Source organism: Acanthopagrus latus, chromosome 23, assembly GCF_904848185.1.
Source record: "Acanthopagrus latus isolate v.2019 chromosome 23, fAcaLat1.1, whole genome shotgun sequence".
NCBI classification, from domain to species: domain Eukaryota; kingdom Metazoa; phylum Chordata; class Actinopteri; order Spariformes; family Sparidae; genus Acanthopagrus; species Acanthopagrus latus.
In genome coordinates, this window is record NC_051061.1 from 13,468,247 (window position 1) to 13,493,981 (window position 25,735).

A 25,735-nucleotide genomic window follows, 5' to 3' on the forward strand; every position below is an offset into this window, starting at 1 on the left:
GTCCACTTGGGTTGGTGGAAACGAGTCATGACAATATCAACACTTTTTTAGCAAAGTGTTTCTTCTCTACACCTCCAGCAGCCACAGAGCAACATGAGCATTCATTTGGGTGTCATGTTGGGTGTCTAGCTGCCTGGTGACTCTAATTCCAATATTCAGTCTTTATTTACTTAACTTTGGTATCTACCAACTCCTGAGGGATATATCTGGTCCTTCAGCTGCTAAATGCTCCTACTAAGTCCATCAACTGGACTTCAACAGAGTATGTCTGCTGTTTGGTGCTGAGCAGGTACTAGGCACCTGTAAAGTGGGTTTTTGGCTCTGAGCTGCTCGCTACAGCCAAAAATGACAGTGTGAGAGCAGTCAGAGTAAACTAAATCAGTGACATTTAAAGACAGGATAGATGAATGAGCTGAAGTTCACCATAAAGTTCCGGAAAGGTAGGGTAGCTGCAAATAGAGAGGTACAGTAAGGACTCCAGAAACCTGGATCAGTCTGGTTATTTCGTCTTAAGGTCAAAACAATTTTTTAATAGGTTTTCGGTTAAATGCCTGAGATAAAGTCTGTGGTTACCACAGGGTTAAGATATTTACATGTTGTTCCACAATCTGATTATAAATTGCTTACGTGTCTTACGTGTCACAGACATTAAATGTCGATTCATCCTCACTGGGCTGTCTTTACAGGCCGACTTTAATCACAAGCTATTCTTACTCTAACTTTACATCTTGTAGATTGATCAATTTATAGAAATCGTGTGTACTAATTGTCTAGTAAGACGCTATCAAACTTAGCTATTATTGTAATCATGAGTCTATTGAGAGATGAGGACAGGAGGGGAAACATAAGCCACTATCCCGCCCTCCAAAGTCTCACCTGGACAGGTGGGCAAGTTGCGAACATGGAGGGTTGAGCTAGCGCTCGTCACAGCCCCGTGCTTGTGGAGCAGCTTTTGTGCGCACGGAGCAGAAATGTTCCCTCGCTGGTTTTTGTACGTGTGCAGGTTTTGAGGCTGCTTGCCAGAGAGGAGCTCGATTTCTGGCTCTCTTTAGCAGTCTTTTACTTCTTTTTTAGGTACATTCTTCATTCGAATACTGATTCAGATGCCGATTACCATAGCAACGGTAGAAGCTTTGAAGCTTTTGGGTCAGTCCTAACATTGTTATTCTAAAAATACGGATTATAGCTGCTTTAATGTCTGCCACTAAGCTACTTGAAGCCGTCCGGGCCCTTGTTATCAAAGATACTTGAAGCAGCTGTTGTCAGTCTATGAAAGTATCGTAGTGTTACAGATTTAACTGGTAATGGCTCTTAAAACTACATTTTTCTCCTTTCTTATCATAACACATACAAACAAATTGGAAAATAAACACTGCTTGAAAGAGGGAAGAACCATGACTGGCTCTCCATGGCCATCAGCAGAAAGATAATAGGGCAGCACTGACAGTCTGGCAGGTGCCATTGTTCTACAGTCAGTACAAAGGAAGGACATAGACAGGTACTTTCCAGGAAACAGAGCCAAATATGGGTCCCATCTCTAATAAGGCAAGCATACAATACAACACAGTCTGGCTTTACCGCAAGTGCTTAGAGAAGAGAAAAGAAGAGAAGAGAAGAGAAGAGAAGAGAAGAGACGAGAAGAGAAGAGAAGAGAAGAGAAGAGAAGAGAAGAGAAGAGACGAGAGCTGTGTTGTGGTTTATGATTCATGTCATTATGGGTTATTCTGCCAATATTCCTCTTGATTTATTAATATGAATATCATGGACTTGTCACTTGATGGGAAAAAAAAATCAATGCGCAATTATTTTTTATAATCGATTCCTATTCTTTATGCCTTGTTTCCAGCGTCTCCAGTGATTGGACCTTCATTAGTCCTAGTTTCTCAAAAGTGGGCATTTTATCATTATATCTGCATCAGTCTTTCTCAATATCTTCAAGAATGGTTTGGGTTTTGCACTGTCAGACAAAACAAGCTGTTCGAAAACACAGTCTTTGGCTCTTAGAAGCTATAGCAGGTGTTTTTCAATGATTTCTGATAACAATTGATGCAAAAATCTGAAAAGTGACATTCAAATTTAATAGTAATGAAATCAACCACAAGGAAGAGCCCCACATCTAAAAAGCACTGTGTTCAAACTGTCTTTCTTAACCTCAAACACCAGCTATCAACCTCTGGGATGTAAACTGAGCCGCAACTCCATTTGTTGCTAAAACCACAGACCTCAGGTCAGTGCTGAGGAGCCAACAGGATGCAGCTGTAACACTTAACTGACCACACGTGGCTGCAATGTGCAGCAAATAGATTATAATTACAGCGGAAGCTCTGGAGTAACAAAGCACAGGCTCTCTAACATGTGCACCTACAGGATGAGACAACAAAACTTGACTTGATAGCACAGCTGGAACCGCCGAAGCACTCAGCAGCCAAAAAAACTGTTTGTGAGAAAGTGAAACATCAAACCAACCCAAAAAGGGCATCAAAAATACATAGCAGACAGCTGCACAGCGATCAGTGTCGAGGTCAGAGCAATTTACTTTAGAGTTAGGCAACAGGGAGCAGCCCCAGCCAAGATCCATGCCTGGCTGCAATGTTACCCAAGTGATTAACACAGACTGAGCCAGACAGCGGAGGGAATTTTACAGCAGTGGAGAACAACTCTTTCCTGACAGCCAGCTCTCTCACTGGCACAGCAGATCTAGAGGGAGAGGATAAATCTCTGGAGGGGAACTGAATGCATGATGGAGGAGATGGGGAAAAAGAAAAGGAGGAGCAAGAAGTGAAAGAGTGGTAGCCACTCATTAATTTGACAGATGAGGGGAGAATGCAGGCCCATAAATCACACCTGCTGGCTGGTAAACAGGAGACGCTTTCGCTCAGTCTTGTTGACTTGGACAAAGCACTGAATTCCAAGCCAGAATAATGGAAATCTGCACCCACGGGCTTTCTAATTTGTATGAATTACAGGTTCAGGCCTCAAATGCCCAAAATCAGACGTGCGGTCTCCAGGAAAGCACATTCGTCATCTATTCAAAGAAAAATGAACCTGAAATGCTAACTCCAAAGGGCAGATGAACGCCATCTGCACCACCTTAGTCAGACCTGTCACTTCACTCACACCGAGTGATAATGGATCAACATGCCTTTAATGGTGACAGGAGACATTAAGCTGACGTTCAGGAACACTGAGGACATCTGCATGAATGTATCAGATCGAAGCTGCAATCACACAGCAGCAAGTGAGGTGGAGATAACGCTGCAAGCAAATCTCTGTTAGGGAAGGTGACAGTTGTATTAAGGTGTGAAGCGATCCCGGGGGTTCAAGGTGAGGTTAAGAGAATGGGACACATTGAGGATGTCTGGAAGGCAACATAATTGAACAAGAGGACAAAGACTGGGTAGAGACAAAGTGGAGGGTGGGGGAAGAAGATGGTGCCTGTCTGTAATGCAGTCACACAACACTAACACCACAGAGGACACTTATAACTGACTCACAACCCTGCCGGCCCATCTGTGCCGGGTACAATACATGATGTCAGAACCCAGTGTTGACCTTGACAAGTGCAAATGCCCCCCCACCCACCCCCACCCGCCACTGTGTTTTCCAGCTTGGGGTAGAACTGCTGATATTCTGGTACATGGAGACATTTCCACTACGGGATGGCAGAGAGAAATTACAGGACATAAACTTAAGAACCGAAAAAGTTTGTAGGTGCATGGGGGAGTAATTGCAACCATAAGTCTCGCTGCTGCAGCCAATTTGTAGAGCTGCCTGGAATCAAATTATGCTAGTTAGGAACAAAGCAAGTCTGGTGCTTTCATACTGCAAGCCAAGATAAACAAAAAAAAAGAGGAAGAAAGAAAAAAGGGAAATCACAGAAGAAAGACCACCAACATTTACTACCATCTCTATTTTTTATATTTTCACAAGGCACCTACCTTTGAGCTGGTCAGCCACCACACTCTGTCCGATTCTCTCAATGACTTGCCCGCCTTCATGCTGGTAGCGGTCGTCCAGGAAGTTGGCAGTGGCCTGTGACAGGTGGACCTTCCCAGCCACTCCCAGCTGCTCCATCAGGTTGGCCAGGTTGACGTCATTTGACCAAACATCAAACTTGAAGCGTTTCATGCCCAGGATGCCGCACAGTACAGTGCCAGTGTGGACGCCCACCCTCATGTTGACCATCTCCCTCTTCTCCTGGCAGAACTGTTCAATAGCCTGAATCATGCCCAGGCCCATCTCCACGCAGCAGTAAGCATGATCTGGTCTGGGTTCAGGACAACCAGCCACGCAGTAGTAGCAGTCTCCTAGAGTACTGATCTTTTCACAGCCGGTGAGCTCACAGAGTCGATCAAATCGGCCAAATAAATCATTCAGGAGCCCAACGAGGGCATGAGCAGATTTGTTGGCTGACATTTTTGTGAAGCCAACGATGTCTGCAAAGAGGATGCTGACTGGCTCCATCCGTTTCATGTTAAAGGGTCTGAAGATGATCTGGCCTCGTGGGATGGAGGTTTTCTTGCGTTTATTGTTTTTAGGGCTGGAGATGACGGCTGCTGCGCCACTGGTGGAGTATCGCTTGACAGAATTGTCACCGATCTCCTCGTCACCCTGCTTCATCAGCTCATCGGCCACGATTCTGGGCATGACGGAGTGGATCATTCGCTCCTTCAAGGCTTTCTCCACCTCCAGATCTTTACCATGCATGATTGCTTGTCCCACCTTCAGGAAGGTGCAGCGCGACCGCACCTCCGACATGATGAACAGGTGGATGCCAATGGCGTGGGCACAGAGGTGGAGCAAAGCTTTGGCTGGGCCCAGCCAACTTAACGTATCCCAGTCTGATTGAGAGGTTAGGGTCCAGTTTTCCCCCGCCTTTGTCAGGTGCAGCCAGCCCAAACTCTCAAAAAAGACAGAGTAGAGAATGCCGAGCAGGACAGAAGCGTAGAGGCGAACGTGGAGAACGCTGTAGAGCAACAGAAGAACCTCGATGCAGAGGGAGAAGGTGCCGACAGGAGAAAGACAGGGGGACCAGGCGGCGTCTCCCACAAGCTTTTCATAGGACAGGTTGTATGTGGGTCCCATGCCGCTCAACTCTTCCACATCCAAATCGAGCGCAGGTGTGGGAGTCTCCGGATCCCTGAAGCTCGATGTCTGGATCTGCGGGGCCAGGGTCAGGATGAAGGTTACGAGGATGAGCAGCAGAGATGCTTGGTTGTAGCAGCGAGAGTAGAGCTTGGTAAAAGTCAAAAGGAAGAGTAGGAGGCAGAAGAGGAGGAAGGAAGCAGTGGGAAGGAGGAAGGCAGTCCTGTCACAGCGGGAGGGGTTCGCTGCGAAGTACAAACCCCAGAGGAAGCTGACAGCAACCAGGTAAAAGAGCACGTAGCGGAAGCGCCGCTGGGTCTGTGGGAAACATCGTTCCCTACAGGCCTCCTCCAGGATCGAAGAGTCAAACTTCGGGTCCCAGAAATGACCAGCTGATCTCTCGAAGAGCTGAGGCATCCCTTTCTGCACGCGAAAGCTCTTGGCAACCGGCCTCCTGACTCCGGACTCCCCGGAGCTACAGCTGGAGGAGATGCTGTACTTGCAGTGCTTGGACCCCACAATGAAGCCTCCCCCGATTGAACCAAGCGGCCCGCCTCCGTGCTTGTGTTTGACACTGCTGCCAATCCTCACCGAGACGCCTCCATCTCCACTTGAGTCACAGCTCACTTCTGTGTTGTGAGGCAGCAGTTGTTGATGTTGGGGGGACGCCATGTTAATTTCTGAATCTATCAAAATCAAAAGACTATGCGGGGAGGAGTTGAAGTAGATGAAGGAGTAAGGCAACACACAGGGGCCACAGAAGTACAACCTGGGCAATGATTGCTTCCTCTTAAAAGTGAAAACAGGAGTGCACAACCGAAACCCTTTTTGTTCTTTTCTTTTTTTCAGGGAGAAGTCCACTCAGTCAGCAGTGAGGTGGCTGTAGACACCCCATCAGACCTTCCAAAGACTTTGAACGGTTCATTATTGCCCCTCTTGACGTCAGTACCCGCATTCCTCTACATTCCCGTCTGTTTTTGACGCACTTGAGACAAGGTTCACTCGCTCCAGTCCAAGTCCACTCGGCTGCTTAAACACAGTTTCAGTCATTGGAAAAATATTTGGGGAAACTCTGAGAATTACAAATGATGTGTGCTTGAGAGGGAAAGTCGAAAAAAGGAAACGAAAAGAAGTGAAGAAACTGTAATAAAAAAGAACTTGTGATCAGCCTAAGTATGGAGTGTTCAGCGTCATATGGTTTAAAGGTGTTATTGCGCGTTTTCGTGAAGCCTGTAAGTCAGTACATTATCCAATTTCAGCTCCACTCCAGGGCTCCTGAATTTCACAACATTTTGTTGAAAGGTTCTGAGCAAAAGAAGAAAAAAAAACTTCACCCAAAGCACATCCTCCGCAGTGTGTGCTTCGACTCCAGATCTGGTGTTTGCCGTCTTGATCGAGGAGGCCAGCCTTCAGTACCAAGGCGCGGGTCAACTCCGGACAACACGAGCGCAAGAATTGCCATTAGAGCTCTTGTTTACACCCACATGCCCCTTCCTGCAGGGCCTAATGGGGAATATTTCCGTGGACAGAGCCCCGTCCTTTCCTGACTTTCCCCACCACCGCTTCGTCTCCAGAACCCAGAGGGGGATCTTGCGCACGCAGGTCTGCGAGATACAAACGCGTGAGACGCGTGTGCGCAGGAAAATGCCCGAAACTCCTCGGAGGGCGACGCAGCGACCAACCGGTCCTGGTTCAGAGTTGATCGGCGTTGCTTTGGTACCCACAGTCACACCAGTTCATCGTGGCGCAAAATCCATCCAGAGGAGAAAAAAAAAAACAGCTTGAGCTGAGTGTCGTCCAGTCCTGTCCTCTCCCAGAAGTAAACTTTGCCCACAGCGGCTCGGTCCTCTTCCTAAACAGGAGACGACTGGAGCCCGGAGAGAGTTAATTAATTAAAAGGTCTCCACCTCCCCTCCACGCCCCCCACACCGACAGTCCCACAGGTCAGAGCGGAGTGCTGCCTTGATCCAGCCACTTGATGTGAATTGCACGGGACACACGGGAGACTGGATCCTCTCACCGCCGAATAATTATCTTTTAATCCAAGACAAATATGATGGATTAAGGCTGCTGCTGCTGCTGCTGCATCGTCCAGTCTTTCTCGTCCCCTGCATCGTCCACACAGAGTGATAGTGATGGTGATGGTGAGACTGTCTTATCTCTGCTATCTGACAGTCGATCTTTGCGCCTCGGCGGCGTCGACACCTGCGTGAGATGCGGTCTGCCCTATCCAGGCGCGGTGGGCAACGCAGCGGCCGCAGCTGCCACCATCTTCTGTGCGCTGACAGCCGTCCAGCTGCGAGAAGTGTGTGTGTGTGTGTGTGTGTGTGTGTGTGAGAGAGAGAGAGAGAGAGAGAGAGAGAGAGAGAGAGAGAGAGAGACAGTCAAGTGCCCGAGAAGAATATATATGATTTCCCCCCTTTTCTTTCAAAATAAAACATGAGTGGTTAATGAAAACTGACTTGAAATTCAAAGTGCAAGATTTCAGCATGTCGGCACAGCCGACAACATCCCAACTTTAGAAAGACTACAGCACCAACACATCTTTGACCTCATTGGTGTGATGGCACGCTTCAGATCAGGTCCCCAGAACAGTGAAGCTACAAAGATGGCAGGGTCCGCCACTTATAAACAAAGTAAAATAGGATGAAATTATGTTGTCCTTTGGGGTCAGTTTGTTTATTCAGTCATGAAATCGAAAGAGAGTTTGTTTGTTTGTTTAGTTTGCTTGAGTATGAACTGATTAAATGTATTTCCCAAAACTCCATAGTGCACCTTTAAAGAATAAAACGGTAGGAGTAAATTATGCTTCAAACAAAACCAAAAGGGGACCCACTCATAAAAAAAACATTGCCAAAAGATTTACATACTCGAAAAAGGAAAAAAATCATTTGGAAAGACATCTTACACCGTTTCAAAGTAAATTTGTCCGCAATATATCATTTACATCAACCTATAAAAGTTTTAAAAAAGAACAACAACAACAAAAAATAATTCAGCTCTAACAGATATTTGTAATTTTTTTCCATCTGCTTTCCTCATTTTGTGATACGTCGCTTCTAAATTCACCAAATCGAAATAGTGAAAAAAAATAAATAAACAAATAATCGTTTATTTTGAAAACACATCCACGCGCTTCCGTTTTTGGTGTGGCGCGTCGACTCGATGCTGCTGCCTGTGTTTGGCCAGCAGCAGAGCAGGAGGAGGGAGAGGCGGCACAGTGTTGATGGGAGGTGTACTGTCGAGCTGCGTGCACGCACCCGTTAAAGAAGAAAGACCGAGAGGTAACGAGCACGTGCCTGGGGATGGGTGGGGACGTCTGTTTCCCCACCGCAATAAGCCCACAAAGCGCCCCCCCCCCTTCTTGTCACTTCCACCATTGTACCCTTTTGCATTCAGAAGGAGCGGTGCTTTATTTTGTGTGGATGTGTAGACCTGTCCTCAGATGACATCAGTAGGACAATTAAGAGCTATTATTGGAGGAAATGGGAAGTAATTATATGTCACTAAACACACAATATACTGGATTATATCAAGGTTATCATGAGGGATAAGAAAGTACTTTTTTCCTCATAACAATTCTGTAGCGCACACTGCAATATTTCAGCACCTGAGTGATTACATTTTGAAAAGCAGTGGCTCCTCAGGGATGAGACAATGTAATCCTGCAGTCTGTGTCAGGGTTAGTTTGCACAGCATAGACAACCAGGAGGTTTCAACACACCTGATTACCAGGTCCAAAAGTCTTTGAAAACATCTAGAAATACACTCCAAACACAACTTATTAACCAATTAAATACTTAATTTCAATTTGCGAGTTAGACTCCTCATAATCTGAGCAAAATAATGTTTTGTAGAAGAGAGGAAATAGGCTCACGGAGAAACACGTGTGGGTTTAAGTCAGTGTTGAAAGGGGGCATCTTGGTGCACAACTATCAAAACTACATACACACTCCATCCAGCACACACACACACACACACACACACACACACACACACACACACACCCCTCCCCACTTCCTGTCACGACGAACTGTTGGTGCATTGCAGCTACAGGATAAAACCATCCTTTTTAAACCCAAAAGTGAGAGATTGGACCATCAGAGTGTTCAGACGCTTGGCATCAAGGTGTAACAGAGAAAAAGAACAGGGATGTGAGTGCAGGCAGAGATGTGGCTGTGTTTGTAAGCAAGTTTTAATCCCTCTGGTATTTCTTTGCTTGTGTCTTGCTTAATGAGACTTTTTTATTTTGTCAAAATAACCACAAACTTTCACTGCCTAGTCAATCAGAAATCTTTATTTTTGTAGATCAAGCTTCCAAAATTGGGCCAAGATTAATTTAAATTTTATACCAAAACAGGAAGAAGAACAAAAAAAAAGGTGAATTAAAAACTACTTCAATGGGACACACATCCATTCCAGATCTAATTCACTGGTAAAGTAAGATAACTGATACCAAAATATACCAAAAAAAGCACAACCACACAACATCATCAGCCCGAGCTATAAACTGTTGCCATGATGAGCGTTAGTCAGTGGTCTGTGTAACTTACACTTCTGCACAGCACTCTCTAGTGGGCATGTTCTGGATCTGCAGTGTAAACATACCAAACACATCCAGCGGAGCACTCACACTCAAAGAAATAAAGAGAAAAACAAAACAAAACAGAAAAATTAAGCAAATGTGAGATTAATGTTGTTAGCTTTTTTTCCTTTTTCACTATGCTTCAGATTTATGGGGCTTGTGAGGGAGGACAGAGAGGGAAATGGAAGAGCATTTTTGTCCATTAGTTAATTAAATCGGTGCCTTTTGTAGATGTAGTTATTACCTATTACCTTCTTTGATGATTTGTGACTCTGTATTTAAAGCAATAGTATGACATTTTTGCTAGGTTGATGCCACTTTTGTGTCTGTACAGTTTTGTAAATATGTAGCTGGAACCAGCAGCTGGTTAGCTTAGCTTAGCTAAGACTGAAAAAAGGTGGGGAAAGGTCAGACAGAGTCTGCCTGAAGGTCACAAAGTCCATCTACCTGCACTGTTATCGCCCTCTAATTAGCACATACTATCTCTCTTGCTTAATTGGTACAACGACAAAAAATTAAAGCGGCGGCCATTTTTCCTCCAACGTCATGCTCAGGGCAGGAAGCTCACCTTCGGTTTTGCTGTGGTTCAGCAAAACCAAAGGTAGGGAATCTGACAAACTCTTTTCACTCCACTGCTTCCAGATTGATCAACAAGTGAAAAGACATTTAACAGTGAAAATCTAGAGATTTTTCAAGGTACATATTTGATGACCTGTTGTCTTCTGTTAGACAGCACCCTGCTGGAAAAACACTTAGTAATGTTAGCAAGGAAGTGGTCTAAAGCCAGCATTAGCCAATGGGTTATCAAACATGTAGTTTTGCCTCCAGATTTTCACTTCAGACAACTTGTCCGGTATACAGCATACTAGAATGGTTCGGTGTGATATTAGCCCAGCATTCAAGCTTCCAACCCTGAGCACGATATCTGAGGGTCAATGTGCTGGATCAGTTCTTGTCTAGGTGCAATAACTTCCTGGGGTCAAGGAAGTTACAGGGCCGGTCCAAGAATTCGTCAGGTCTCCGATAAATGCATTTCCCAAAATGTGGAGGAACAATTTACCATGCCATACTCCCGGAAGTTCACTGAGGTAGGCTTACATAAAAACTCGCAGTTATGACATGTATCATTGCAAAACCATTGTGTTTAGTATTTGGGGCCTCCTTCTTTTCCACAGAGGTCAGGGGTCAACTCACGAGTCCTCCACTTCACTTTTACCTCCAGCCCACATTTTGCAAGCTAACAAATCATAATCTCTGCAGCATTGATGGGTGAACTTTTATGCTACGATGATTCAGTGCATGTACACAGCCCGCCTCAATCCCCGTCTGGAAGGTTTACACAGAAAAATCAATAAATAGCTTTCTAAACTGCAGAAAAATGTCTAAAGACAGCTATAACCCAAACACATCCTTCATGTCTTATTTCTTTTATGGTCATTCAGCTTAAAGAAGCTGGGAAGCTTATCATTCAAAGAAAAAAAAATCACAACACATGACTGAATTCATGCCAAAGACTGACAAACAGAAATGGTAAGATAAGTTAAGAACTGAAGCAGAATGAACATACCCTCCCTGCTCTGAAGACTCTGACCCTTGAACCCTGACCTCCGCTTCCATCACAGTGCTCATTTCACAGGTTGTCAACAACCAGAGCCAATGAGCGTATAAAACTACGGAAGAAAAAAAGAAAAAAAAAATGGCCTTATCTGTTGCATAGCAAGGTTGGTTTAGATTACACGAGGAAATATAACTTAAAGAGTTTATGTTAGAGGGAAATTCATGCATCTATTAAATAAGATGTGATGTCTAACATGCAGTGTTAATGTTCACCTGTCTCAAAAACAATGGTTTGGACAACCACCCAAACACAATAGCTTCGAATAGCACCCAAAAAAAAAAAAAAAAAGGCTACTTCAAAAACAGCTTCTGAAGCTCATGGAATTGACGTTCTGCAATGCAATTCTCAAGATTTTACAACACAAATTTGCAACTCCTGTTTCCACTTTTCCCATTTTATTCACATACAAGGGAGCTGGTAATTGACTGTTTTCAGTCGCAGGATTTTTCAATTTTTATTTCATCTTACTTTTTTTTTTTTCCATTTCTGTATTTCTTCACATCGTTTCTTCCCCAACACCCAAATCCCACACAGTCCACTGTGATTGCGCAAGGGAGAGAGGAGGGCGTGTATTTGAACCAAACTCGGTGATCAGTGGTACTCATGTACTCATTTCTTCAGCACTTGTGTCCTTAAGCTGCCTTATCCAATGACCCTCCCCTCACTCTATCTGCCTCGTTCCCACAGTCCCTAAATGCACACCCCCTTATTCTCCTGAGGAAAAAACACTAAACACTAAACTCCTCTCCTCTCTCTCCTCAACAATATCAGGCGTTCTGATAAAAGCAGGTTTGGCCTCCACCAGACCCCCTCCTCTTCTCACTTCCCCCATTCAAGTTATTTTGTTTTCCTCAGTTCTTCCGGTAGCGATTCTTTGGCTTCTCACCACAGCCAGTAGCCTCGCAGGAGGACAGGCCCGGCTGCTTGCCAGAGTTAATGCTGCTCAGAAGGGCAGGCAGCTCATTGGTGATCGCCCTCTCAATCTTTTCCAGCAGACAGCCTCCCATGTAGGAGCACTGAGCCGTCAGGGGCTTGAAGTTGGTGATCGGGTTGATGCCAAAGAAGTCACGGTAAGCATCGCGGTTGGGCAGGTCGAACTTGCTGACGTTGGTCTTGGCTAGGATGGACTTGAAAATGTAGAACTTGTCTGGGTCATCCACAATCTCCTGGAAGACCAGTTCCGGGTCACTGAAGAAGCTCATCTTCTCTTTGAAGGTCTGGACGTAGCGGTCTACCAGCAGGCCATGGATGCGCACACGGATGCCATGCTGGCGGATGAACGCAATTTTGTTCTCCATGCGGTTCTCGATCACCTGGTTCAGATCTTCCAGGAGGGAGATCTCCTCTCGCTTGAAGAGGTCGCGGCTGGTGTCAGGTGCATAGTCGTATGGCCAGAAGGAGCTGACGTAGACACGGGGAGGTTCGGTCACATTGATGAGGGGAGCCAAGCTCCAGAAGAGCGCGCCGTAGACTCTCATTAAGTCCTGGGTGGCCAGGTTGTCAGCCTTGTTCAGGATGATACGGATCTGGGATTCACGACCCTTCAGCTGCCGGAAGAGCATCTCCAGCTCCAGGCCAACGTCCAGCTTGGTGGGGTCAAACACCACGAAGATCAGGTCAGCGCGGTCAATGAACCACTGGCAAACATCATTGAAGGGATAGCCTGGAAGGAAGAAGAATAGAGGTAAACCCCAAAACACAGAGATGCAGCCAGCTGCTTTGTATTTCTGAAGACACAACTCTCTGTTTTACCTCTCTCCTGCTGCTTCCGGTTCTCAATGATTCCTGGAGTGTCCACAAAAGTCACACGTTCCAGCAGCTTGTGGGGCATCTCAATACCAATCAGCTTTTCCAGGAAGTTCTGACCAAACTTCTCCAGGGGAGAGAAGGACCGGGAGCTGTCCGCAGCCATGACAATACCCTCAACAGAGCGGATCTTCTCCCCGTGCATAATTACGGTGAACTCAGAGGTAGTAGGCTCAGCTCCTGAAGATAAATTGATGAAAATCAGGAGATTAGCAAGAACAGTATCAACAAAGACGACGGTTTGGAAACACTTTGATAGAGCTCAGCAGAGCTGAGGAAGATGTGGATAAACTACTAATTTAAGAAAGTTATTGGTGCATCATACCTGTGTAGAGCTGATAGGGGCTGTCTTGCATGCCCAGGAGGTAATTGATCATGGAGGACTTTCCTACACTCCAGGGTCCCAGGAACAGCACCATGGGCTTGGAAGTAATCTCTCCATCTGTTGGGCAAGGAGAGACAACAGTGATTAAAACCTCAGCTGGTTGGCTAAATGATGATAAAGAATGTCTCAAGTTCAGCCCAAATTTTCAGGGAGAAATGCTGAGTTTGGTCGATTAGTCACTGATAAGTAAAAAATAAAGGACTGAATTTGACATTTTACCAAAAGAAACTGATGTTTGATGCTGTCTACATTTCCTTTTGTGCCTTGTGTGAGGATCGTTTAACCAAAGCAATAACCCATCCAAAATGTATGAGTCTGTTTTGGGATGAACTGCTTCTACTACTTCTACTAGTTCAAGGCTTTGTAAGAGAATGTGTTGAAGCTGTAAGGCTTGTTTAATAGCGTAAGAATATTTTTTTTGCCATACCGCAGTGACACAAAAAAAAAAGCAGTGCCATTACTCAGACATGAAAAGGCCAAGGCGTTCAATGCAAGCTGTGTGGCTCATAACAAGCTGCTACGTGTGTTGTGAGCGGACATGGTGTTGGGGTGGTAGGGTGCAGGAATGCTCTGTCATAGTCTATATACTGGGCCAAACCTGAATGAATTCAACTGTTGATGAGGATTAAAACATTTAAAAAGGAGAGAAAATCAAAGTAAAAAAGAGAAAATGCTATAAAAAATTCAAACTAAATAAATAAAAGGAAAAAAAAAATAGAGAAGCCACCTGATGCTAGTGTGACAAAAGTGTGTTGATTCACTCCTTGCCGAACACTGACCACCCTTTGTCACCAGTGTCCCCTCCTCACACCCCATTGGAAAAGCCAGAGCTGCACATGCAAACCCCTCCATATTTTACATTTTACACTCTGACTACACAACTTAGAGAGTGACACTACAAATTGTACACATCATGAAGGTGTGTTTATAGGGAGGGGAGTACTACTGCATATGTAAAAAAGAAGAAAAAAGTATTTTGTGGCTTTTTAGCAAGCAACATTTACTCTAATAAACTGCCCCCAGTGATGTTGCTCATTGGCATTGTGGGTAATTTGGTCAGTCATTGCATTCCTGTAATACTGTTTGACTCATTATGTATGGAGGACTGAAACAGCCAAATTAAAAAATGAAACAATAAATAACGGCTCAATGATTAAATTAATGCAATTAATTAGTTAATAAAATGTAACAATGCAACTTAGCCCCTGAGTGACATCACAGAGGGCAATTTATCAGATTACATGCAGCTTGCTCTGGAGCCACAAAAAGACTCAGTGCTACTTTTTTGACAAATGCAAAGTTCTGCCCAAGACCTGTAAAAAAAATGTAATGTGTAAAATTGATGCAGTTACCCTTTAATACTGTGCTGCCTTAATACTGAGTTAACAATCTATTAAGTTAAGTTTTTGACTCACATTTCTTCCCTTTTAATTCTTTGATATGGAATTTCGTTTGGTTGAAATTTTGAGTAAATCAAAAAAGAGTAAATCATTTTGATTCACATAGGAACTGCTGTTGCTCTGCTCTCGACAGGCTGAACATTTCACCCGTGGATCACTTCGACCTCACTCCAATCAGTGACTTCACACCGTGGGTGTCACCCAAAGTGGAAAACACTGATCCACAGACAGCAGTCCAGTGTCTATATTGATCTAAGTGACTCACAAAGGACAGATGGAGGGGGAAAGGAAGGGGCTGAGCACTTCAGGCAGTGCCATGCACAGGCAAGCCCAGCTCACACCCACCTGTGGCTGAGTCCCCCAGGGTTCGTCCGGGGTAGGCTGTTAGAATGATGGGGTTGGTGGGGATGGGGATGGACAGGAGAGGGTGGACAAGTGAAGGGAACAGGAGGTGGAGGAGAATGAGGAGTGAGGGTGTGAAGTTTCTAAAAGAAACAGGGAGGGGTAGAGTAACAATGTGTAGGAATGGGTTGGAGATGGCCCCATATTTGACCTAATGTGTCAAACATGGCCGTCTAGAATGGATGGTGTGCCTTTGTGGTCAGGTGATAAGGTGAACATTTTTGTATATTCAGTTTAGGTTTTTTTTTTGTTTGTTTGTTTTTTTTTGCTCTTTTCTACAAAAAATAATGTTGGAAATGTTCTTTCAGGGCATGATACCAGTGGTATTTAACAGGTTTGCATGCTGACCCTAAAAGGCCACAAGAGGGCGAGATTTATTTCATTGTGGGGAGAAAAAAGCTTGCAGTTGGCAGTTCAGTGTGCAGCTGAGTGAGTTACCCCAGTGCCAAAATCTTTTGAAAACAAACAGGGACATTTCAAAAGGTGGGGAGATATAGTAGAAGAAAAGGGGAAGAAATATTTCAAAGTGGTATGAATGGAGTGTTTTAGACAAAATGATGGTATACCTTTGTTCCTGCACCAGCAATGTTTGAGGAAAAACAACTATGTGTGGGCTTGAAACTAAATATGGATACATGAACTGTTACTGTTTCTGTGCCTTAGGGCCTGAGGGTGTACAAACAAGTCAACAAATCAGTCACCAAAGCAACCCAAACAGTAAAACCCACACATCAGAACAAAATGCAGATGTAGCCGAAGCCTCTGTGATACCTGAGATCTCGTGCTGCCTCAGCTCATTGTACTTGTAGGCCTGCTCCATCGGCTTGATGGATGTGTGGTAGATCTTCCGCAACCTCTCCAGAGCCGCTGGAGGACAAGAAGAAAAAGACAGAAGGGGGATTCAGGTGTTAGAAAAAGATGTTTAAGAAGAGACAGAGGGAAGGGGGCAATTTGATAGATTGCATAAGAGAAGGAGAGAGAGATTGTTTCAATAAAATAAACTTAAGGAAATGCAACAGTTTAAGAAAAACTTTGCTACCATCTATTTCATTATTGTTAATCACCTCATGACCCCTTAGATTTATTTTGTTACCCCGAGATTCATTACTAAGGAACAAATTCCTGTTTCTGTTTAATACACACCCCCTAATAACCAACCACATTCCATGATTACGTAACATATAAATAATCTAAGATTAGGACAAATTTACACCACATCTATTGAATCATATTCAATCCTCACCTGCATAGTCTCCTGCTTTTTCTTCAGCCGCAAGTCGCAGCGTCTCATCGATGTGAGATCTGTCCCTAAGGGTGGAGGTAAAAGCTTCTTCTTCTTCTTCTGTAAAAACAAGATCAGCAGACGTTAACTTAGTTCAAGTCATCTCATGACCTCAGTTAGTATGTTTTTAACTATCTGATGATGAATACTGAAGTATTGGAAGTGGACTCAGGTGACCATGTGTGGTGCAAACAAATCCAGTGACAGTTTCATTACAAATCTTGATGACATGTTCAGTGAAGCTGAGCCAGAAACCAGCAGATCTTCTATTTCTGAATCCACATCAATCAATGCAAACTGCATCCCAATATGCAACACCTCTGTGGGGATTTTAAGTCTGAGACACAGGTGTGCCCATGTTTGAAAAAAATGTAGTGACAGCACTTTCCTGGATGCACCTGTGGTAACTAAAACATGATCAATCTAGGGTTCTCTTTCAGGGTAGAAAATGCCATAGAGTGCCATATAGGCTGCCCCACATGGTGGAACACTTTGGAACATAGGAGTCTAGGAACATAGGACCTAGGGGATATAATACCTGAACACAGGACTTTGGACAGATTGGAACCTGGGAGCAAAGGCTCCTGGGAACATAGGACATTTGGAACTTAGGACCTTGGGAACATGGGATGTGTTGAAATAGGACCCTGCGATAGCGACCTTAGGACTTAGGACATGGAAAGATAGGACAATAGATTCTTGTGACCCTGGGACATAAGACCTTGGGAGCATATGTCCCTTGGACCTTGGGACCTTAGAAATACAGGAACATGGGAACATAGGACCTTCGGAACTTAGGAAATCTGAGAGAACATATCTGCCCACCAATGTGTCATGTCCACTTTCTAAACATTTCAGATGACTTAGATCACAGATGTTGGCACAATCAGTCCCTAATTTAGAAAGCAAACACTAAAAATAGACACATTGGTTTGGCATCAATGTGGGCTTTATAACGAGAGCAAAGATAATAGAGATAGACAGAGGGGGACTTCCCCAGCATTATAATGGACTGGGCGGAGAGCTGGACTGAGTGTTTCCATCCATAAAATACATGATGAGACAATGATGTGCAATCCTCTGTCTTTTCTCTTCTATATTTACCCACCTATCACAGACTTATCGCACTGTGAGGCCTGTCCTTGTGTGCCCAGGCCTCAGAGCAAGCCCTCCTGTAACACCTCCCACACAATCCTGCTCCAGACAAACCTGCTACGGATATGAGCTATATATAGGATCGGTTGGGAAGTTTTCTTGGTTCACACTTCCATGCCGTGAGGGCGTTATGGGTCCCAGTAGCCGAGCAACCAGACACTCCACTAATAGAGCTGTTAAGGAATTTTAAAAGTATTTACAGCTTAGTTAGTTGAATATCAAAGCTGACAGCACCTGTAGGGGCTATTACATAGTGGTGGTTTACTGTAAATCAGACTGTAAAACACACATGGCTTAATCTGAATATTGATCTTGGTGTGTGGGCACATCATCACCTTACTTGCTCTCAGAGCACCACAGTGATATTCACTTTACCGGCACAGTTTTTATAAACCCATCTCTGTGTGGTGGACTGTAACATCCAACACTACGTAAAAGTCAGTTTGACACTCAAACAAACCATATAACAACACTTTCAGCATATTCACCAAAGTCACGAGTCCTTTCAAATGCTACATGATTTTAATTAAAAAAACAGTTTTTGGTTGTTTAAACACTGTTAAAACAGTTGTTATTGGGTGTTGTAAAAGTTCCCAAAAGTCATACTTAAGTCATACTCAGTTTTTGTTGATTCTTTTGACTAAACCAGTAAGACACCAGTGCCTGCTGTTGTAAAGATCTTTAGTGGCACATGCAACTGTTTTGGCTGATGGTTCCGTTTGCTGTTACAGGTCATACATAATCATCAGAGGAATCAAGAGACTGTTTCACAAACACTTAAAAGTTCCCCGTAGTTACTTTCAAGTCAAGTTATCGTGTTGAAACATTACTTCTAAAAAGTAAAAGGCAGTCTTGAATTATCTAATATCAAATACACTTAAATATCAAAAGTAACTGTATGGCAATACATGTACTCAAGTGCCCAAATTAAAGTGTATAAGTAAATTATACATATACTCTTACAAGTATGGAATATGCTATATACAAATAAGTGACTGATCATTTGCACATCAGTGATATCCAGAATTCTTATGATTACTGGAATCAGTCTTTTTTTGAAGTCAGATCCATGATAAATTAAATTAGTAGTGCTGCTAATGCAGTAACTAGTTTCCAAATGCATGTATTTGATTGTACTTAAGTGCAGTACTTACGTAAATGTACTTTGTTTACATTCCATCATCATGTACTAACCATGTTTCATTAAGATCACTGTACCCTGCACTTGGAAAGGTATCAATTGTAACAAAAGGGTTTTCAAACTTGTTTTTTACTAATGCTAATATTGGAGAGATTTGTTGAACTGCCCATTTTGCCAAATATGCTTTTTGGTATACCAATGATTAAACCAGATGTATGTATCACACTAGCGGCAATAACGGTGTAACCTCATCTCTTACAATCTGCACAATTCACAGTCTTCAGCCATGGTGCTAAATTATTCCAGCTGTTCATCTACACAAAAATATATATTGTAAATCCATGTGAGAAAACTCCACCATCTCAGAGGGCAACATTGTCATGGCACCCTGCACCCTCACCTGGAGTACAGCCACTGGCTGTGTGGCCAGTGACTTCTAGTGTTTCTGGCCAAGAGTCAGAATGACATGTTGCTTTGGCCAAAACTGACGGTGCATCAAATGACAAGTAAAATCATCTGACAGCCTGTTTGTTTACAAGCCTGAAGCAAACTAGTTTACATTCGTGAACCGAAAGTCTTGAATAGATTCACATTCATTAAAATGAGAGATTAACTGGGGGTACGTAAAGGTGTCTGCCAAATGAGGCAAAGACAGAAAGTGTTCTTACCCCATTCATGACAAAAGTGGGGAGCACTTTCAACCAATCACATGACTTGACCACACTTCACACCATTGAAATCCATATGGAGTATTTCAGTATGTGTACATATAAGCAATAAGGAAATGACCATAAAAGACCCCCTGCAATGACATATCCTGTGGTGCACTCTTTAACTGAGATCCCGACAGTTGCTCCTTTGCAGTGTGGCAACAGTGACACACAGTGCTGGTTAAGAAACAACACAGCATTGCTGATTCTCAACGAGTCAACCTGCTAAAAATAAGCATATGTAATGTTGCTCCCAGCACGGTGCAAAAAGAAGAGGAGCCAAAAGGTTAGAAGCCAAAATAAAAGGAGGGTATGAGTAATACTGCAATCCCGAAAAAGATTCCTAATCCTTATCAGTCACTTGGTACTTAAATGTGTAATAGGTTGTATGTTTAGTCTTTATTCTCAAGGAGCCACAGTAAGATGGTGATAAAAAAAGAGGATGTGTAGCACCCAAAACCATAAAAGAGATAATGGTCCAAGCTTTTACACAATCCGGTCAATATGAGAATTTAGGGAGCAGTCAAAGGAGCATTAATAAAAGGCATTTCATATTAGCCAGAGTAGGTCTAATCATCACTGAATGCCTTTGGAAAATCAACTTGTTGCAACAGTTGTGATGCATGGCAGCCATTTTGAAACCCCTAACACTCATTGGCACCAGTTGGCTGCATGTCAAGCTGAAGTCATCTGAACAAACACTGGGTATAGATTTTGCACAAGACGTCATTAATTAAAACACAAGGGAGGTTTTTGACAGGTGATTCAATTTGGAGGCAAAACTGGCTTTTGATTAACAGATCCCCTCTCTTCCCTGTCCCCAGCCTGTGAATGCAGGACATGAAGCTTGCTCAAGCTTCTGTAACTTGACTCATCACTCTGGAGAAGTCGTGTCTTTTAACACCGCCCTCTTGAGTGGGCCTTAACTGCTGCGAATGTGTTAACACCTCCCAATCCAGTCGAGCCCTGATGGAAGCTCCGGGACAGAGGTCTGCAAAGATCAGAGCGGTAGTGTTGCCCGCGGAGGGCGGGCCTTGCATCAGCGATCAAAATTAACCCTGCAGGCGCCAGGGGAGTTGAACCCCGGACATCTGCTGCCTAGGACCATGTGTCCTCATGAGCCCGTTGCCACACAACCCTCCCTCAGTTTGGAGAAACATTCTGGCGGCATCAGCACATCCAGCAGGAATGTTGGCGATTTAAGCCCACCATGGATTTGGTGGCTGGGTAAGTTATGCCTCAACTACAGATCCTTGTGTGGAGGCCATCAGAAAGAATGCAAGTCAACTGCTGAAACTTCTGTGCAAATAAGTTGCTGAGGTTTAAAGTGACAAAAGTAACATCCTGGAGAAATGTAGTTCATGGATGAGTGGCACTTTAGACTGGTGTCTGACCCTAGACTACCAACCCAAAGAATCAGTATCTGAAGACATGGGGATGAGACTCATCCATGAACTGTCTTTCTCCAGGAAGTTACATTTTGTTACTTTAAAGGGCTACAAGTTTGTAGGAAACTTCATTTTTTCTTCAAATACGGACACTTTGGGATGGTGGCCATTGACGTACAATTCCATATCACCAGTAGCTGAAGAAGCCGGAATGATACTCAAAAATCAACTTGAGAGCTCTGGAAGTTACACACTGAGCTAGACATAATAGGTTATTTCATGTAATCAAAGTATACAGTCAGTGATTACTATAATTTGTATTTTTGTTTTAATGTGGATCTGAATGTGCATGCCGGGATGCATCTGCACTCTTGTGCATTTACACAGTATATATTCAGTATCTGCATGTGTAAAACCCCAGGATCATGTTCTGCTTGCGGCACAGTGGAGGTAAATTGAATTAAAGGGAACATGATGAGGGCGGCAGGCCTGGAACTCCCAAGTCAGAGGATTTATCCTGAGCATGGGGGGATTCAGACAACCTTAACTCTAAAGGCCAGGGGGGTTCCACTGGATAGATCCATATAGAGGCATCCATTTCATTCCAGTTTTTTGATAATCACAGACCATTTTAGCTTATACATATACAATTAAACCTTACTGAATGCTAGATAAAACTCTTGAAAGAAAAATGCACCTGATTCATTCTCTAGCAAGGGTTATAGTTGTGATAGCAGTCAGCACAGCATGGCGAGAAGAGGCCACAGATGGCAACAGGTGGCACAGCTAGCGCAGCTAGTACTCCCCCATAGTCAAAAATAGACCCACAATGGGTCAGAGGATGGACAGAGGAGGGGGCAGAATGGCTGCCTCCTATTTTAGGTTTTTAACTGTTGGTCAGTGTGCAGACGTAGAGACACCCACATCTCCCAGGGCTGGTTGTGTAATATACAGGCTAACCAAGTGAGAGTTACTATACTGTACATCTCAATACATGACGATACCCGGCAGATAAAACACATGATGGCTCCCCCTGTGGCTCATCAAGAAATGCAATTCAATCACAAGTAGAATTCACTCACTTGTACATTACTTTTATGCTATTCTGATGAAAGATGGAAAGTGAAAAAAGCCATCAATGAATCAAAAAAACATCACTGACTTGTCACCCCTACAAAACATCTTGTGTGAGCCATATCCAGAGTGTAAGTCCTCTTAGATAGGGTCACTGACAACTTGACATGAAGCTGAGTGACAGCCTCAAAGCAAGGCCCGATGGCAAAGGCACCTTACGATGAGGTGTTGATCTGGCGCCTCTATCCCAGCTCTCCTGTTTGAAAGCCAGGAAAGGACGTCAGGACGTGCCCTTGGGCCTCTGGGGGCTTGTCTTAAGGAGGGGTGTGTGGTAAGGCAGTCGAGTATGCCCTACTACCAGTGTAGGGATGTCCCAGACATGCCACATACCAATCAGAGGGGATCACATGGAGACGGTACGCCTTTGAATTTTCTAAGTATCTCCTCTGCAAAGTGAGGAGGCCAAAGATGTTATTACTGTATCGAGGATGGATAGAGTTACAACTGCAGCGTAAACACACTGGTGTGAAGAGCTAATCAAGGGCCCGAAGAGGCTGTGATATAATTATATATGAAAAAAGTCAGCTCTCACCTTCTGAGTGGTACACTACTGACACTTTCATATTGCACAATTAGCTTTTTAAAATCGCCTTCACGCTCACGCCCGACGTATGACTTGGACAGTGAAGGCAGCCTCAATCTGCCTTTGGTCAGTCAGCGCCATCCTTCACTTAGTATAGGGTTTCTTGGAATCTTATTATAACCCCAAGTTACTGTAGCAACATGTGTTTGCTCATACATGACAGAGCAGTGTCAGAGGTTGGTCATGTAAGACGTGCTGACCTATCCACACAGCAAAAAAAAAAAACTGAATAAAGGAGTTCCTCAGTTAAAGATGGAACCTTTTTAGCAGCTGCAGGTAAATGAGTCTAGAAGCCTGCAGAGCTGTCAAAAGTCTCCAAATTCTTCAAGCAGAAGTGAAAAAGTACAGGCCCAGCGTACTCAGGGTATAAAGATGAAAAGCACAACTTCAAACAGTCCACAGTTCAAATCTCACTCTGTATCTTGTCGTCTTGTTACGTCTTTCACGTTAAATAAAAATATTACCTCATGTGCATTAAAACTACAAGTAATAAGTCTATTTTGAAAATGTTAGGAGTATTAAGTACAGATATTTGTGCTAATAATGTAGATAGTAAAGATACCTGAAAAATCTACTTAAGTACCTTCCCACCTCTACAATCTCGGCATATGGAATGGGCCTGACCACACCTGAAAATGAATTCATACTGCCGGTTGCACAACGGAATGCAAAGCTCTATTATGCAAAAAAGATTCTTTCTACTATGTCTATAATTCCTATAAGTCCTGTGGCTTTACATCAAATGTAGATATTTCCCAACCAGTCAATAATTTCATGTATGCTGGTTACGTAATCAAATCGCTTCAGTCTTCCAATTCTTCTGAAACAGAGACCAGCAAGAGAAATTCAGGTTTTAAGTTTTCACAACATCAAGATCACCATGAGGGCAATTGTTTCTCCTTGTAATTAAAGTGTAAGGATATAACTTTGATGTCTTCTGACAAGAAAATCCGAAGCCCATGACTATGATGAGATGATGGCAAATCGATTTTACGTCTCTTTAGAACCAGATTACCCTCTCTGCTCCGCTCTGCAGAGTTAACAACTTAAATGGAGTCCCTGACAGCGATCAAACCAATCGATAACACAAATAATTACACACTGAGCGGCAATGAGTTCATGATTCCCATAATTGTCCATAACCTGCACGTTTTGGAATCAAGTCTCCTGTGTGCTCTGCAGAGAAGAAAAAAAAAAATCAATACGCTAATATGCACATGCAGTAGATTTATAGACAAAAGACACCTGCAAGGGCCTGCAGAAGAGGTCTATGAAGGCAGGGGTTGCAGGCAAAGCCCGGCCCCTCCTGCCTGGAGAATGCATGTCCCTATAAGGCCAACTGCTGGGAATAAATTGCGATTGTGACAGTGCAGAGTGACAGCAGCTGTGCAGAGTTTCTAAAGGGAAGCATGGGGCTGGGAGGGGGTGAGGAGCCGAGAGGGAAGGGGAGTGGAGAGGAGGAAGGGAGGGAGGGAGGGAGAAACTGTAGTGACCAGTGTTGGGTTTCAGGAGGCCTTCCAATCTTAGACACCTGACAGCAGCCTGGAATATGAAGGCCTGGGCCCGGGCCGTGGAGCTATACGCCACCCCAAGGACGGACAAGGGTGACAGACAAGGGTAATGCCATCCCCTCCAGTCCAGACCCAGAGACCAGTCCGCATTTTTACAGTGGGTAATCTGCGAGAAAGTTGGCATTGAACTCTATGGGTGCCAAGCGATCATATTTATTATTGCATTGTCCTGATCCCTCAAGTTTATGATGCCATGAATTATAATCAAAAGAAACGCTGCCCCATGTAGGGATCTGACATCCGGAGCGACTCAGCCAAACCCAAGTTGTAGACAATAAAATTCAAGAATGAGCCAAAGAGATCAATGAGCGTGATAAAAAAGCACCGAGTCCATTCAAGCTCCAGCGTGGCTGTTCTCTCCTTGGTCAGACTAAGACTTTCCATCAGCTGGTGCCATGCGTTAGGACAGCTGACACGCTGTCAGTCCACAAGAGAGGCCGAACTCTCTGAATAATCCTCAACCGCTTGCCTTCATAGAGTCGCCAGAAATGAATGATAAGGCCTTTGTTCATACATCTGAAGAGTTAGGCACTGGAGTGTGCTGTTTGTTTCGGATTTTAACAATTATAAAGACAAGAAAGAGGCACTGAAATCTGTGATTTTGTACCGGGTGCCAGCAGTTTAATTATAAACTGCAACAGAGTATTAAATAGTCCTGCTTGGCAGCAGAGATAGTCCAGGGGAACATTTCTGTCTCTGTCTAATCCCCGGTTGGACTGTCGCTGTCCCCTACATTCAGCTAAGGGGGCCATTTCTGACCAAACTCCATCCACAATGGACACAAGGACGATCCAGCACTACCTGCATGGAGCCGTATGACAGCTCATTCCTGATCATTGTAACAGTCTGAATCACAAACCTTGAACAGTCACCGTACGATCAAGCTAACAGAGCAAGCGAGCATTAAACCAGCCTCTAAACACACACCACATAGCTATTCCATTCATCTGCAGCACTTGTGCACGAGTATATCTCGTTTCCCACAGCGCACCTACCTACATGAAACAGAATGGGCCCACCAGATCTTATGACCACAAATGCTTACCAAGGGACTTACCTGCTGTGGCCTGCAAATGCAGCAGGGAGAGGAAACAGAAGACCAAGACTATACCCTTCATGATGGCTGCCAGGAGAACTCTGATAGTCACACAGACTATATATACCAAGGCAGGAAGGTTAAAGGGCACACAGAGAGAAGAGGCGGGGCGCGGAGAGGGCCAGCTGGCGGAGGGGCTGAGATTTGTGTGTTGGAGGTGTTGCAGGAGTCACAGAGTGCCACAGGGCCACTACGCATACAAGCAGCTGACTCTCCTTTTTAGAGAGGACGCAGGTCGAAATGCCTCCATGCCTTAGCGCTGAATAGCTCAACTTCTCACCAATGACACTTTCGCAAAATGTGTGTTTCAGAGGCTAGAAACAGGAACAAGAGGAACACTTCCATGAATAAGACATTTTACTGTGACTTCAAGGCAAGCTGGTTTAATATCAGT

At 44.1% G+C, this 25,735-nt stretch overlaps 2 protein-coding genes across 6 annotated transcripts in view; both read right to left on the reverse strand.

Annotated features, from left to right (window-relative positions):
• Nucleotides 1-7,472, reverse strand: part of LOC119014314 (adenylate cyclase type 9-like) — a 38,263-nt gene extending 30,791 nt beyond the window's left edge. Inside the window, exon 1 of one of the 2 annotated variants that reach the window (XM_037089353.1) lies at nucleotides 3,939-7,472. In XM_037089353.1, the coding sequence (XP_036945248.1) occupies nucleotides 3,939-5,757 (1,819 nt within the window). In that variant the 5' untranslated portion in view covers nucleotides 5,758-7,472. The remainder of the gene's footprint in view (nucleotides 1-3,938) is intronic. The other variant, XM_037089351.1, reaches the window with a different exon arrangement.
• Nucleotides 7,473-9,360: 1,888 nt separating this feature from the next.
• srl (sarcalumenin) lies at nucleotides 9,361-25,443 on the reverse strand. 4 transcript variants are annotated; one of them, XM_037087605.1, is made up of 8 exons: nucleotides 25,303-25,398; nucleotides 22,624-22,626; nucleotides 16,525-16,623; nucleotides 16,053-16,148; nucleotides 15,225-15,260; nucleotides 13,420-13,536; nucleotides 13,041-13,274; nucleotides 9,361-12,951 (listed from the first exon to the last, which is right to left on the reverse strand). In XM_037087605.1, the coding sequence occupies exons 1-8, from the start codon at nucleotides 25,361-25,363 to the stop codon at nucleotides 12,140-12,142; spliced, it is 1,458 nt and encodes a 485-aa protein (XP_036943500.1). In that variant the 5' UTR covers nucleotides 25,364-25,398; the 3' UTR covers nucleotides 9,361-12,139. The 4 variants fall into 4 exon arrangements, with proteins under 4 accessions (XP_036943500.1, XP_036943499.1, XP_036943501.1 ...); XM_037087604.1 differs by having other exon boundaries at nucleotides 25,291-25,378; XM_037087606.1 differs by lacking the exon at nucleotides 22,624-22,626 and having other exon boundaries at nucleotides 25,303-25,443.
• Between the last annotated feature and the right edge of the window lie 292 nt (nucleotides 25,444-25,735).